The 13,714-nt window shown below is 38.0% G+C and overlaps 3 protein-coding genes across 3 annotated transcripts; 1 reads left to right on the top strand and 2 right to left on the bottom strand.

The window, feature by feature from the left end:
- The first annotated feature begins 389 nt into the window (after window positions 1-389).
- LOC119983435 (splicing factor YJU2) lies at window positions 390-5,299 on the top strand. The gene is made up of 9 exons (XM_038827136.1): window positions 390-521; window positions 1,240-1,474; window positions 2,909-3,058; window positions 3,150-3,284; window positions 3,417-3,482; window positions 4,094-4,144; window positions 4,284-4,382; window positions 4,551-4,635; window positions 4,828-5,299. The coding sequence occupies exons 2-9, from the start codon at window positions 1,277-1,279 to the stop codon at window positions 5,043-5,045; spliced, it is 1,002 nt and encodes a 333-aa protein (XP_038683064.1). The 5' UTR covers window positions 390-521; window positions 1,240-1,276; the 3' UTR covers window positions 5,046-5,299.
- Window positions 5,300-5,440: 141 nt separating this feature from the next.
- Window positions 5,441-9,386, bottom strand: LOC119983369 (ankyrin repeat domain-containing protein, chloroplastic). Its single transcript, XM_038827082.1, has 7 exons — window positions 7,808-9,386; window positions 7,613-7,692; window positions 7,273-7,371; window positions 7,041-7,139; window positions 6,403-6,501; window positions 6,221-6,319; window positions 5,441-5,865 (listed from the first exon to the last, which is right to left on the bottom strand). The coding sequence occupies exons 1-7, from the start codon at window positions 8,688-8,690 to the stop codon at window positions 5,767-5,769; spliced, it is 1,458 nt and encodes a 485-aa protein (XP_038683010.1). The 5' UTR covers window positions 8,691-9,386; the 3' UTR covers window positions 5,441-5,766.
- A 168-nt stretch (window positions 9,387-9,554) lies between these two features.
- LOC119983531 (serine/arginine-rich splicing factor SR45a-like) lies at window positions 9,555-12,294 on the bottom strand. Its single transcript, XM_038827229.1, has 8 exons — window positions 12,180-12,294; window positions 12,066-12,085; window positions 11,392-11,502; window positions 11,231-11,254; window positions 11,027-11,126; window positions 10,748-10,897; window positions 10,092-10,161; window positions 9,555-9,975 (listed from the first exon to the last, which is right to left on the bottom strand). Exons 1-8 carry the CDS (start codon window positions 12,180-12,182, stop codon window positions 9,776-9,778), a joined length of 678 nt encoding a protein of 225 aa, XP_038683157.1. The 5' UTR covers window positions 12,183-12,294; the 3' UTR covers window positions 9,555-9,775.
- Window positions 12,295-13,714: the final 1,420 nt, after the last annotated feature.

Below are 13,714 nucleotides of genomic sequence, written 5' to 3'. Positions count from 1 at the left end.
AAATCTTCTTATTCTAAAAAGAAAAAAAAGCATTCTAAATTATTTCTAACAACCAACAACCATGAATATTAAACATTTTTCAGGTCATATTACAAATATACTCTGCTTGCTCCAGATTGGAACAACAATGGATGGTGACTCACAGTCACAGAAGCAACCGTGGTGGGCCTACAGAGTGTTCCTGGGCTTGAGATTCTTTATGGGAGAGGAGCATGATGAAGAAAAATGGGCTGAGAACTCTGCTTTCATGGCCCTTTTCTAATGGGCCTTTTATCCCATCAATTATGGGCTTACTTCGTTGGGGCTTTTCTTTTCCCTGTTTCGTTTGTTACATGGGCCTGGCCGCCTCGGTGAAAGTAGGAAAACATATTCTAAAGTAAAAAATAAATAAATTCGAGAATAGAAGAAAAAGCCCGATCTAGGTCTGTTATTCTGTTGAAGCTCTTTCGTCGTGGAGGAGACCGATAGAATAGAAGACGACCTAGATCCAATTGCTCTCATTAATTGTTTGCTTCATCAAGGTATAATTTGATTTCTAGCACTTGCAATCTTAATTTATTTATTGTCGGTCTTTGCTCATTGGAGTGGCAACGGCTCGGAGGTTGTGGTCTCGAGAGGAGAAGGGATTTCAATTGTAACTAGCGACTGTATGTATTTGTGGATTAGACACATATGGATTCCGTGTTTTCTCGCAATTTTTTTTAAAAAAATTCAATTTCTTCGAGTCAAGAACAATCTTCTGGGTTTGTCTTTAGGCTTTTTAATTGAAATCAAAAGATGGGGTTTTCTATTGATTGTTCTAGATTGCGTGGTTTAGGTGTTTTGCGACAAGGCTCTGCTCTGAAACGAACCTCTGGTAGTGTTACATGTAGATGTTGTATGTCTTTATAAAATCCAGTGCTTGAGGTCCCAGCTGCCGTTGTTGTTCTGCCGACATTCATTTACTAGAAAACCTTTAATCTTGAAGTGGGGATTTTTCGGGATTCTGATGGTATTGAGATGGGGTTCTTTCTCTTTTATCCATCTTTTATTTTTTCATGAAAAATAGGTACAAATTTGCAGATATAATTTGGTTCTCTTTTGATGTATTGTTTTACTTTTCTTCTTATCTTTTGCCCCAATTCACTCTCATAAGGGCTACCCTGTTATATGGTTTATTCTCTGCAAGCGAATCATAGTAAGTGTTTTCTCTGTTCTGGTTGACTTATGTTTTGGGAATTCTTTTTGTTCCTTTTGTAGATTATTGTGAGAAACGAAGTAGGAGAGTAAAGAAGAGATGGGTGAAAGGAAGGTCTTAAACAAGTACTACCCGCCGGACTTCGACCCGTCAAAGCTACCAAGGGTCAGGAGGCCAAAGAATCAGCAGATCAAGGTTAGGATGATGCTTCCTATGAGCATTCGATGCAACACTTGTGGCAATTATATCTACAAAGGAACTAAGTTCAATTCACGCAAGGAAGATGTTGTTGGCGAGGTAACATCTCAAGCCCCCTGTTTTATTCTAGGGCTACACATGCACATGTTTGTTAGATGTTTGGGTTTGCTTGTAGTGTTTGTTCAAATTGCTGATTATTTTGGAGTTTCGTTTTATTCTGATTGACACCTCTTTTGTTTAGTTGATTCTGGATCCAGTTTTGCAGACAATGTATTACTTGGGTGGGATGATCTTAGTTTTATCTGAGCACAATTCCATTGTATGTCTATCATGACAATACAGTGCTCGCATTGTGTTTATGGAAGCTTTCTATACCACTGTACTATGTTTGGATTAAACGCTCTTACTGGGTAATAGATACAGCCTAGGCAGCACCGACTCGGATACGGCGACACGGGATACGGGTGCGGGGATACATCGATTCGTAAATTCTCAAAGAATCTAGGATGCGGGTGCGGGGCTACTCGGCTAATAAAAAAATATGTTTTTTATAATTATAATTTATATGTTAGAACTCCAGCCCTCTCACCCATTTCTTTTATGGTAAATAAACCAACTGATGATGAATCTGGGGAGCTAGTAGGGAAAAAGGTAAAATTGAGATGGTTGGAACTTGAAACCAATTAATACAGAGAGAGTTTTGTCCATGAGTCAAAGGTATTAAATATTATAATATTATGCCCCTCTCTGTCTCAGTCTATCCGTCTTTCATGCATCATTTAATGATGTTTTTTTCCCCTCTTCTCTGACAATTTAACCCCACCTGCACTCTCTCTCTCCTCGAAACAAACAAAATTGTGCTTCGAAATTCTCTCTCAGCGAGTCGCAGCCGAATCCGGCGTGTCCCAGCTGCATCCGCGTCCCTGCCGCACTCAGTGCGGGCGCGGAGCCCATTTTGGCGTGTCCGTGCTGCTTAGGATACAGCTCATCCTATAAGGGTGTGTCACAAATGCATGGTTCCACTGTGGCCTTTTCAAGATTGTAATGTGAGATTTGTTTTTAAATCACATTCTAGAGAAAAAATGTTTGAGCATGAGTAGTCTTCCTATATATGTATGTATGCTTCCAACTTGCTGATAGTTTCCAAATTTAGACTTCTCTTCAATCACCTTATCTGTTTGGTGGCAGGAGAAATAATTTCAATTTGGTATCTATTGATTTTCTTAATTTCTAGAAGGAAAATGCCATTAAGAACCTAAATTTCATAAACTCAAATTCATGAGTTTAGAAATTCCCCCCATGTGGGAAGAGGTATTCAGTTGTTTTATATTATCATCATGTTTTCCTGCTATATGTGGGGGTCTGCATCTGTTCAAAGAGCAAAGATGACCTAGAAGAATGTGGTTGATACACGTATTTAAGAGTACAGTAAATGTTTCTTCATCCTCTTGATAAGTTTGATTATCTTTTTTTAAGTTTTAAATATATTGTTGTCGGGTGGATTTGAGGTTATAATGTTTCCTTAATTTGCAGACATATCTGGGCATCCAAATATTCAGATTTTATTTCAAATGCACTAAGTGCTCAGCAGAGCTTGCAATGAAGACGGATCCACAGAATTCAGATTATGTTGTTGAGAGTGGTGCATCAAGAAATTTTGAACCTTGGCGTGGAGAGGATGAAGTGAGAACCCAGCTTTCTCTAATAAGCGGTTACTAGACTTACATAGTAATTAATGATATTAAATGTCATTTTAATCTCTTCCCATTTTTAGGAAGCTGATAAGGAGAAACGCCAACGAGATGCTGAGGAGATGGGTGATGCGATGAAAGCTCTGGAGAATAGAACCTTGGATTCAAAAAGAGAGATGGACATCCTTGCCGCACTTGATGAAATGAAGTCTATGAAGGTATTTGGTTCATTTATGCCTGAATTTTAATCATACAATGTCACATACATTTTATTTTTTGACTTCTTCACCTATGTGATGTTAATTCTGCCCTTTATTTACTTATTTGTGTATAAATTTTTGGTTTTGCAGTCAAGACATGCTACTGTAAGTGTGGATGCAATGCTCGAGGCATTGCAAAATACAGCTGCAGATAAGGTAGGATTGCTATGCTTTTGATTTCCATTTGACTTTTGCTCCTCTTACGCATATTAATTTAGGAAATGCTCAAAAAGACTCATGGTCGCCATAATTCGATATCTTCTATGAAGGACTGTGCAACACAGCAGCTGTACCAGTTGTGTAGCACTTACGAATTAGACACAATTGAGTAACTTTCAGTTTTCATGGAAATTTGAAGAACCACTTCTTTGTTGTGGAATTGGTGTCTTGCTTGCATGGAGGTGTTGGTTGTATGGTAAAATGACATTCCGGTGTTTTGTTTGTTAAAGATGGAAAGCAAGATACAATGAAGTAGCTGAATAGTTCCAAAAGGTTTCTAGTATTTACTTTTCCTTTCAAAGGGGAATAGGGGATCTATCTTTATGGTTTTACCGTTTTAGCATAACTTTGTTTACTTCTAGCTTTGAGGACCACATTGGCTATGATGGTCTTCATAATTCTGTGAACTCTTTCAATGCTTGATGTCTCTCTTGAATCCCCCCCCCCCCTTCCCCCCTATTTTGTTTCATTTTAGTTTTATATTATTATCTGAATGATATTACTTATTAGTTATTACTGACGATATTGATTGATTTATATGCTGACAGGACAAGAAGTTGGAAGAAGAAGATGAAGAACTTATAAGGTCAATATTCCATGTAAGTGTCGTTCTTATGCTCTTGTTAGTCTTTTTCCACTCCTCTTTCTAGCACTCAACCGATTGTTATGTATTCTTTTCTTGTTGATTTTGCTATCTTTAATCTGGTTTTTTTTTGTCATTTAATTCGTAAATTGTAGAGGCCAAAAGAGATTATCCATAGACTTCCTGACGACGACGACGAAGATTTATTTGACATTGCAAATGGCCATTCTGAAACGTCAACTGACAACTTGAAGGTATAGTAACACCTTAGTTTTACTTTCTGTTCCACCGTGTATGAAAATGTGAAGGTTTCAAATATATTCTTCCTTTGATGTTATGGAAACTAGTTTTTTTGTTTCGTCAATTATGTTTCTAACTTTCAGATGGTCATCAACTTATGCTTTCACTTTCATGCATTGCAGAAGAGAAAACTTACCGATGGACTTGCAAGCAATCCGACAGATTTTTCAGCAGAAACCAATGTTCTCGACAGTTCCAGCAGTAAAGGTATTTCCTAGAAGTTGAGTTTATTTCTGTTTCCTTTTCTGCTCGGCATTAGGTTGTGCAAATCGGAAGCATTTTAGCTATTATTACAGACATATTAGGTAGTTTAACGGAAGGTATAATTGCTTATAGATGTTATCGTTCATGTTGCTCTACAATTTTTGAGGAATTTTGTTTGGATGGGATTGTCAACAGGAAATTCAAATGTTTCAAGTACAGACCAGGATGCCAAAGTTACTTCTAAATTCAGCAGGGTCGCTGTTGTCAAGAGACGAATCGTAACATCTGATGGTAACAGTTTGCCTTTGCCCAAACTGGAAGAAAACAAACAATCAGAAGAGGATAAAGTTGATGGTGCGAGTATTGGACTGCAATCACTGTTCCAAAACTATGAAAGCGATGAGAGTGAATGAATTATGAATGCCCTGTCTGTCTGATTCTGTAATTTTCTTTCCATTATATGTTTAGAGGAAACTCATGTAGCGACTTGAAAATAGAATGTTTCACAATTATAACTCTCTTGGATATTGGGTTCACAGATTTGTGGGAAAAAACTCATTGAGGTCAGTTTTTGGTCATTAGATCATGGCATCTGGAAAGGATGGAAGAAAGAACTGTAAGCTGCTGCAAGTTTATAGCATCGTCTTGATCTTGGTTTTTTCATGCATTTTTTTTGAAGAAATCATCGAGTTATGTCTGCCACATCAAAATTCTTAATTTGCAGTATTATACCACAAACCATTCGAATGAGAAAATTGGATATTAGAGGGGTTTTCCTTTTAATTATTTTTAGGGCAAGCATTTAAGGTTAAGAGTTAAAAAATTGGAAATAACATTAGAAATTTCATTTCACGATCAAAGCATGCAATGCTTAATAATTACAAGCTCGCATTGCTTCCATATATATCTAACTGATTTCACAGTATGAGTGTGTGGATGCTGGGCTCTTCTGTATTGGCATAGTTCATGGGTAATCAATCTCATTGGCCTCCGATTTCTGGCTCGGGGAAGATAGTCTATGCCTATGTGCACTGTGCAATATGTAATGACAGAATTGGCGAGCCTCAATGATGGTGGTGAAAGCTAGGTTGCTCTCTCCCATGTAAACGTAGAATACATTCTGCAAAAGAGCAATTACCGAGACTTGGGAAGTTGCTTCAACAGCTTTATAAGCTCGTAAGTCTTGTCGCTTTGACCAGAATAGAGGCAAAGGTCAACTGGGGTTAAACCATCCTGCGCCAGGTAAATTATTGGAATGAATCATTACATTATAAAAATATGATAATTTGCATGTTAAGAAACCAATGGAGATAAGCTCACAGGCATAAAGATGAAAGAAACCATAAAAACACTCAAATGCATGTGGCAGGAATCCAAAAACCATGTAAATGCAGGAGTTGCCATAATGATATATCAACAAGCTAAACATTTTTGCAGTTACAAGAATGAGGCCAGCAGTGCCACACTGCGGCAATGGAACAACTATTGAAACTCCACCAAGGTAACCAGTGGACGCACAAGAATAGAGATCCAAAGACCTAAAACAAAGCAGAAACAAACACCGGATAGTCATTTCTTTAGTAGTTACCTTGTTTCTTAATGTCTTATTAGCTCCTTTAATTAACAAAAGCCTCACTACATCTGTCCTTCGCGCTTGAACAGCAAGATGCAATGGTGTCCATCCATCCTAAAAAAGTTAGGAAATGAGAACATTTGTCTATCATAACATAAATTTGGGAATAAGAAAGATGAAAGGATTATTAGGTATACATTGTCCGGGAGGTTAATATCCACATTATACAACAGAAGAACTTTAATAGCTGCACTTGATGCCGTTTGAACAGCATAATGCATCAATGTGGCTCCATCCTGTTGCCAAAAGAGAGAAACAAGATTATTATGTAAGATATGAAGTAACATCATAGAAAGCATCAAAACTAAGGAGTCAACATTAAAATTAATCCCAAGGTATCAAGATTGTCACTACAATGCTGTCCAAATATAGAATTACAAGTAGAGAAAAAAAAAAAACTCAATGTTCCATAAAAATATCAAAATAAGGAAACATTTCGTTCTAAACCTTTTGAATCATCCACAATAAACAAGAAAATAACGATGATGATGATAATCAGGAGGGTTCTCTGCAAAAATTGTGTTCAGCGATGGAACACGGTGGAAAAGCCATTAATGTACTTCAGATAATCAGATATAAATATAAATTTAGAGGAAGCTTCAAGAAAGAAGCAACACTAAACAGTAGGATGCGAGCATTAGTATGCACATACAAACCATTGCCTTTAAAACAACATGTTGCATATGGTAACGATAAAAATATAAAAATAATCATGATTCTCTAGTTCATAATAAAATATAACAGAATTTAGCAATAGTCAACAAGTGCTACTCACTTTATCAAGAACAAAAGGATTGGCAGATTCTCTCAAGAGATAATTTGTTATGGCCTGCTTTTTCCCAATTATTGCTTTATGAAGTGCAGTCAGACCATCCTGCAAAGGATATAAGCTTACGATTCAGAAGAAGAGCTCAAAATATGCAAGAGCTATCCAAGAGTCAAAACACTATTACACAATAGACAATAGTAGAGTAGTCTATCCAAGGAGAAAGTGAAAATTTCTATACCCAGTCCACCGCGTTGATGTCAACATTATGTTTCAACAATTCATTTACAAGGTAGAACTCCCCTGATGCAGCAAGCGTGTGTAAAGGCAACCATTTCCCCTGCATTATTTTATTGAAAGCCAAAGATGAAATGTATTCATGATAAGGATACCAAAAGCATATCTGAAATCATAAAACTACCACCCCTTTGAATCCCAAATCAAAGAGCAATCCTGAAGATTCAAGCTGCTCGACCTAACAACTAAGAATAGTGAAAGAACTAAAGACTTAGAACACAAAAAAAGACTAAAAAGTCTACAATGGACCACTATAGACTATAGTCTTGGGACAAGATACTCACAGAAGTAGCAGCTGCAACATCAGGAATTTTCTGATTCAACATAACCTTCTCCTCCTTTGAGAACAACTTTTGACGAGGACCTGATGACGCCAAAGCACAATACACAATGCTTTAAAAAGTCTCACATATGCTGCAAATGCTAAAACAAGGGAGAAATCTAAATTGAATTCATAGCATAAAAGAGGAGAAAGGGACCTTCAGACTTCTTCTCACCAGGCACATAGTTCTCACTATTGAAGAACTTAACAACATCATCAAATCCCTTCCCGTACACAGCCCACCTCGGGTTCTTAGGCGCCACTCGCTCATTCATCTTCATTTCAACTTCTTCATCCCACTCATCTTCCTCTCTCACTGGAAATCCTGCGGGATTATCGAGAACAATAGGCTTCAATTGCGCCAATTTGGCCTCTCTGAAAGCTTTATACTCCTCCAAGTTCACATTTCTTATAGGCTTCAAAGCTGCCCTCTTCTTCTCTACCCTGCTATTGAACTCCAATTCTTGAGCAATCTTCCGCCTCTCCTTCTTCGTAATGTTTATCTCCGCCTGCGCTTCCCTCCATTCATCCGGAATCAAGTTCTCTGGCTCAATCTCCATGATCTTCTTCCTGGATTTCCTCGTCCTCGTATTCGAAGTAACAAAATTCTCAACGACACCACCATCTCCGTCTTTTTGAAGATATGGGTCATCGAATATCCCTTCTTCAAAAACAACGCAATCCCCGATTACCACGTCTTCGTCTTCGAGCACGTCGTTCGAAATGGGGAATGAGGAATGTAGAGAAGAAGCGATAGAGTGAGTTCTAAGGGGAAATTTGAGGTTTCGAAGTGAAAAGGGGTTGAGATGAAATGAAGGAGAAAGAGGAGAGGCCGAGAGGGAATAGAATTTGGGGGTTTGGAGGTTTAGCAGAGTTGGAAGTGACATTGTTTCAGTGTTATCGCACACGCACTTGGTGAGAGAGGAAAGAGAGAGGGAGCCGGAGAGTTTTTTGAGAGGACTGTGACTGTCCGCCGTCTGGCCTGAAAGATATTTGACATATTTTTGGGCCCAAAGCCCATATTTCGGCCTGAAAGACATTAGGCATGGGCCTAAATTTGGGCCAAAAGCCCAACATCTAGTCTTGACCCATTTAACTTCTCAAGTATCCTACTTTTAGCCCAGTTTTGACACATACGGAGGAGCGCCCACCAATCAGAATACATCATTCCAAGTTTGAAGATCAACCATGCAGAAGCGTACGGCCCCGCTAAAATAACTTGGCTAGTTGTAGTAGGAATCTGCAAAATCCTTACTAGTGCAATAATTACTTACAAAAATAAAACCAAAATTTTGATTTTTTTTCCTTTAGAAGTTGGGTTCTAAGTTTGTAACGGGCATCAAACGGTTCTCAAAATACCGTCCATCCTCTGGTTATACATTTAAATTTTGTAGTTCACTTTTCGGGTGCTCACTTCTTGATTACCAGTCATTATCATTCCTTCGGATACAAATCTAAATTTAACATATTTTCGCCAAAATTACTACAAATTCTTCTACCTCCTACTACTACCAGAAAAAGAGCGCATTAGCCAAGCATGTTTACCACCAGGTATCACTCTGTAGCTTGATTCCCCCTACCTACCAGGTACAAAAACCCAGGGCATTTTGTGCAAATACAGAATACATTTTGGTTTCAACATTCGCGCCCGTGGAAGTCTCCACTCCAGCAAAAGACCCAAAAGCAAACATAACAGATGTATGAAGCCAAATATAACAGATGTATGAAATTCTACTGGCAATTGGTGGGCAATAGACCCACAGTTACAAGATTGGTTCCACTACCCACTCTGCATCATGCTCGCCCATATCCCAGTAGTAGATGGTTTCGGAAATAAACGTCACTTTGGCAGGTACGTCCAAGTAGAATTTCAAACAAGAAAATGCAGGCCAAAGAAAAATATCTAGTCCACTCACAGCACAAGATATCCCATCAAATCCATAAGAAAAAAAAAGTTCAACAGAGGTTCAGCAACAGCAAACAGCCAATATGCAAAACAAATGCTTTGAAACAATGAGAAAGTAAGCCTCCAAGCAAGATAAACTGGCGATCGTTACAACACCATGGGTGGATTTCACCAGCGTTTGGCTTTTCCCTAATGTAGGGACAGGAAAATAACAACTGCTTACCTAGGGCCACGAGAATACCTTCTGCCAGGGCTACCATAAGGAGAATAGGGAAGCGACCTCGACCTTTCCCTCCTTGATCTTCCAGCATATGGAGAATGCCTAGATGAATGATCACGACCACCTCGATATGGTGAGCGCCTTGGAGATCTATAATACTCATCACGGCCATGGTATCCTCTCCGATCACCACCACGACCTACTCCAAATTCAATTATAAGAAACTAAAAATCAGTATAAAATACCAACTGAAACCGTAATTTAGCAGGCCCAACTCAATACACAATAAATGACAGGATAGCTATTTCAACTTACCATATTCCCTGTTGTTTTTCAACCCAAGATAGTGTCCCGGTGTTGGAGTTCTTGGTCGTTTCCTACGTGACTGAAATAAATATTACATAAACCTCAATTTTAATACTTAGAGAAATATATAATGTACAAATCATTATAGATTTTTAGATTTTTAGACAAACTAATTTGCAATCAAATGTAAGCTTACAACAAATGAATTGCAAAATAAAAAAAGAAAATAGGCCATACCATCACACACTTTTGCAAGTTCAGAATTCAAAAGGGGGAATATTTATTTTAAAAAAAAAAACATCAGGCACACATGACTAGTTCCATCAAATGATGCCAGGTATGGAATACCATAAAGCCTGATTAGAAAGTTGTTCGTAATGTCCGTTGATTAGTTGAGAGAGTTGAAAGTGAATGCTGAGATTGTATAGTTGTTGGGCAATATAGTTGCTATGTTTAGTTGATCACAAGCATTTGAAAAGCTGTTTAAGCTGGCCATTGATCAAGCTGTTTCACTAAAGTTGACACGGATGAACTGATTATCTTTGATTGCCGCGAACACAGCTGATACAATTTGTTCTGAATATAACCAGAAAACCTGCAAGTTAAAATGAAAGGAAACCAACTAAAACTGATAATATATATTAACAGTAATAAAATCAAGTTACCTTCTCCACAGTTATGTATCGACCCTCTAAGACAGATTGGTTCAGATATTTAACAAAGCGGTTGGCATCCTCAACATTATCCATGGTGACAAAAGCAAAACCACGAGAGATGCGTGTACGGGGTTCAACAACAAGAAAACATGAAGCAACCTGAGAGATGATATAAGTTTTTTGAGTATCTAAAGCATATATTAGTCATCATTCACCATGAGCAATTACCATCAAGTTTCAGCCTAACCTCCTACTAATAAACAAAAAGGCAAGGAAGAAGATAAAAACCTTTCCCTCCTTCGAGAAATGCTCTTCAAGTTCCCTCTGTGTAACCCTTGTAGATAGACCAGTTACATAGAGTGTATTTCCAGGATTCACAACTTCAGTCCTGGGTGTTACATCAAGCAAGGACAAAAAAAATGTTCAAAAATAATAATACATATTGTTGCAATATCATGTAAAGTAAGGAACCCAAATAAATGCTCAACTAACCTGCCATGGCTTCTAGACCTTGATCTGGACCATAAATATACCACCATCCAAATAAAAGGTCATGAGAGCATGTAATGATGTCAGATATTGGCAAAAAATAGAACTGTCACCGACTCAAATGATGCACACTGAATGAAAATGCAAAAAGGGTTCCAACCAACCTGCCACGACTTCGGGATCGGGATCTAGCTCTTGGCCTTGGCACTGATCTGGATCTAGACCTAGATCTGGACCTTAATTGTTCTCTCCAAGGGGAAGGAGACCGTGAATACCTGGTAAAACCGCAGTAAGGAATATCAACTGAAAGGATAAGGAGATATAAAGGCAGCTGCATAATGGTTAAGCTGCGGTTAAACAACAAGTCACTAAACGAAGTATCCCTACTTCCAAACAAAGCCATAACCTCTGACATTTTCCAGATCTCCAAGGGAACAAGAAAACGACTAAAACGCATCTCCAACAAAAAAACACAGCAGAGCACAACCTCCCGTCCCCCAAGCACAAAAACCGCAATACCCACAGCCACACAATCATAGGTATACGAAATATCACCAAAGTTTTTTTAATATACATCAATTCAAATCGATATAATATGAATTGTGGAACCGAATTCTTATAAAGCTTCTGCATAGAACAAAAATAAAGTCAAAAATAGTCAAAACCCTAACTGTAGACAATCTCATCCATCAATCAACGACAATCCTGGATCATAAAGCTAGAGTAAAAAAAACATGGAGTAGAACCAAAATTCTGGGGAAAAAAAATTCAAAAAAAGAAAGAAAAACTAAAGCTAAAACTAACAGCGGTCAAAATGTATAATGTATAGATCGCTAACCTTTTGCGAGGAGAATCGACCTGCACAATATCCAGACATAATTACATTCAATTTTGCGAAGAAACAATAAAGCAATTAAAAATAAACAAAATCAAACGATCGTAGATTACTTGCCATGGCAACACACGACGAAAGGAACCCTAGAACTAGAATCGGAAGAAGGGCCTTGCGAAGAGTCGAACCAAGTCTTAACGGATCGTCCAAGCCTCTGAGGCCGAATTAAATAGGCCACATTCAAGGTTGGGCTTTTCTATGGGCCTTCAATCGAGTCTATAAGAAGGGCCACTCTAGGCCAGTTTAGTGAGCCCACAAATGCACTTTGGGCTTAGGTTCGAATATTATGAGGCTTCGTTTTTCAGTCATGATTGTGGGAGAAGGCTCTATAAGTCTATATCACTCTATGGAGGACATGGGAAAGCGACACTTTTGTGCTTACAGTGTACTGAGAAGAATGTGTCAATTTTGATTTTGCCTGTAACCCAAGTTCTTGTTCCCAAACATGTTCTCTATTCAGCAAGTCTTACGGATCCAATGTTTTTTGTCCCAAGTTATCCTAAATGTTGGGATGAAAGCACGAGATTTCATTATAGATTATGTGAGATATACGATTTTATATAAATCATGTGCGTTCATTTCAACACAAATTATTGATGACTAGATTCGTGACAATTGGGCATGAACTGTTGATTACTAGGTTTGTGACAGCTGGACATCGATGACTTATGGTACTATGTTCGCACATGAATTACCAAGTAGGTTCTCAATGGTAGTTTCCAATTCGTATTCTAACATTCTTATTTCCTGAGCATGCCATTCGCTTATTATGTACTATCCGCCTGTTTGGGCAATATGCTTTAGCTCTGCCCCAAGCTGACTGCGAATTTCAAATCTGTGAACATTATCTGTCATTGAATTTTTTTTTCTTTCACACACTACTTCCAAATGTGTTTAACAAATGTTGGTAGTATATTCTCTTGGGTGGGTGTGTCTTTTCTTCTGTGTGGGTGTGTTTTTGTTTGTGGTTTTAAAAGTCTCTTGTGAGCAGCGGGGTTTGGGGCTGAAGACCTATGTTTTCTTCCCCTTGGGTGTGTGTGTTTTTCTTCTTCTGTGTGTGTGCTCTCTTGATGTGGTTAAGGTCTCCTGTGAGTTGCTGGTGTGTGTTTTCTTCTGTCTGTGTGTGTGCCTCTATGGGACAAAGGATGAAATTGATGGGATTAACAGCACTCTTGGAAAGTGGAGATTGTGTCTCAGGAGGTTTTGAAATCTCATGGACCGAGATATACGTATGAAGAAGATATCTCAAAGGATAGTGATCAGCTGTGCTGGTCATCATTCATCATTTGCAGACTTTTATATCTCATATGCAAAAAAGGAGGGCAAACTAATAAGTCTATATGTATACTCATGTACCGAGTCATCTTCACCTTCTTTTTTTTTTTTTTTTTTTTTTTTTTTTTTTTTTTTTGTCATATTTTTATCTTTTATCTTGTATTTTGAATTCTGGATTTGGGGACTGTCCCTTTTCCTCTGTTTAGGCCATCACCTGAGATGTCCTTTTGTTTTCTCTTTATTTTGTTTTAATATATCGTGGTTTATCAAAAAAAAAAAAAAAAAAAAAAAAAAAAAAAAAAGTATATTATACTTTGCCA

The sequence above is a fragment of the Tripterygium wilfordii genome, chromosome 1, assembly GCF_013401445.1.
Source record: "Tripterygium wilfordii isolate XIE 37 chromosome 1, ASM1340144v1, whole genome shotgun sequence".
In the NCBI taxonomy this organism is placed as follows: Eukaryota; Viridiplantae; Streptophyta; class Magnoliopsida; order Celastrales; family Celastraceae; genus Tripterygium; species Tripterygium wilfordii.
This window is presented reverse-complemented; position numbering and strand designations above follow the sequence as displayed.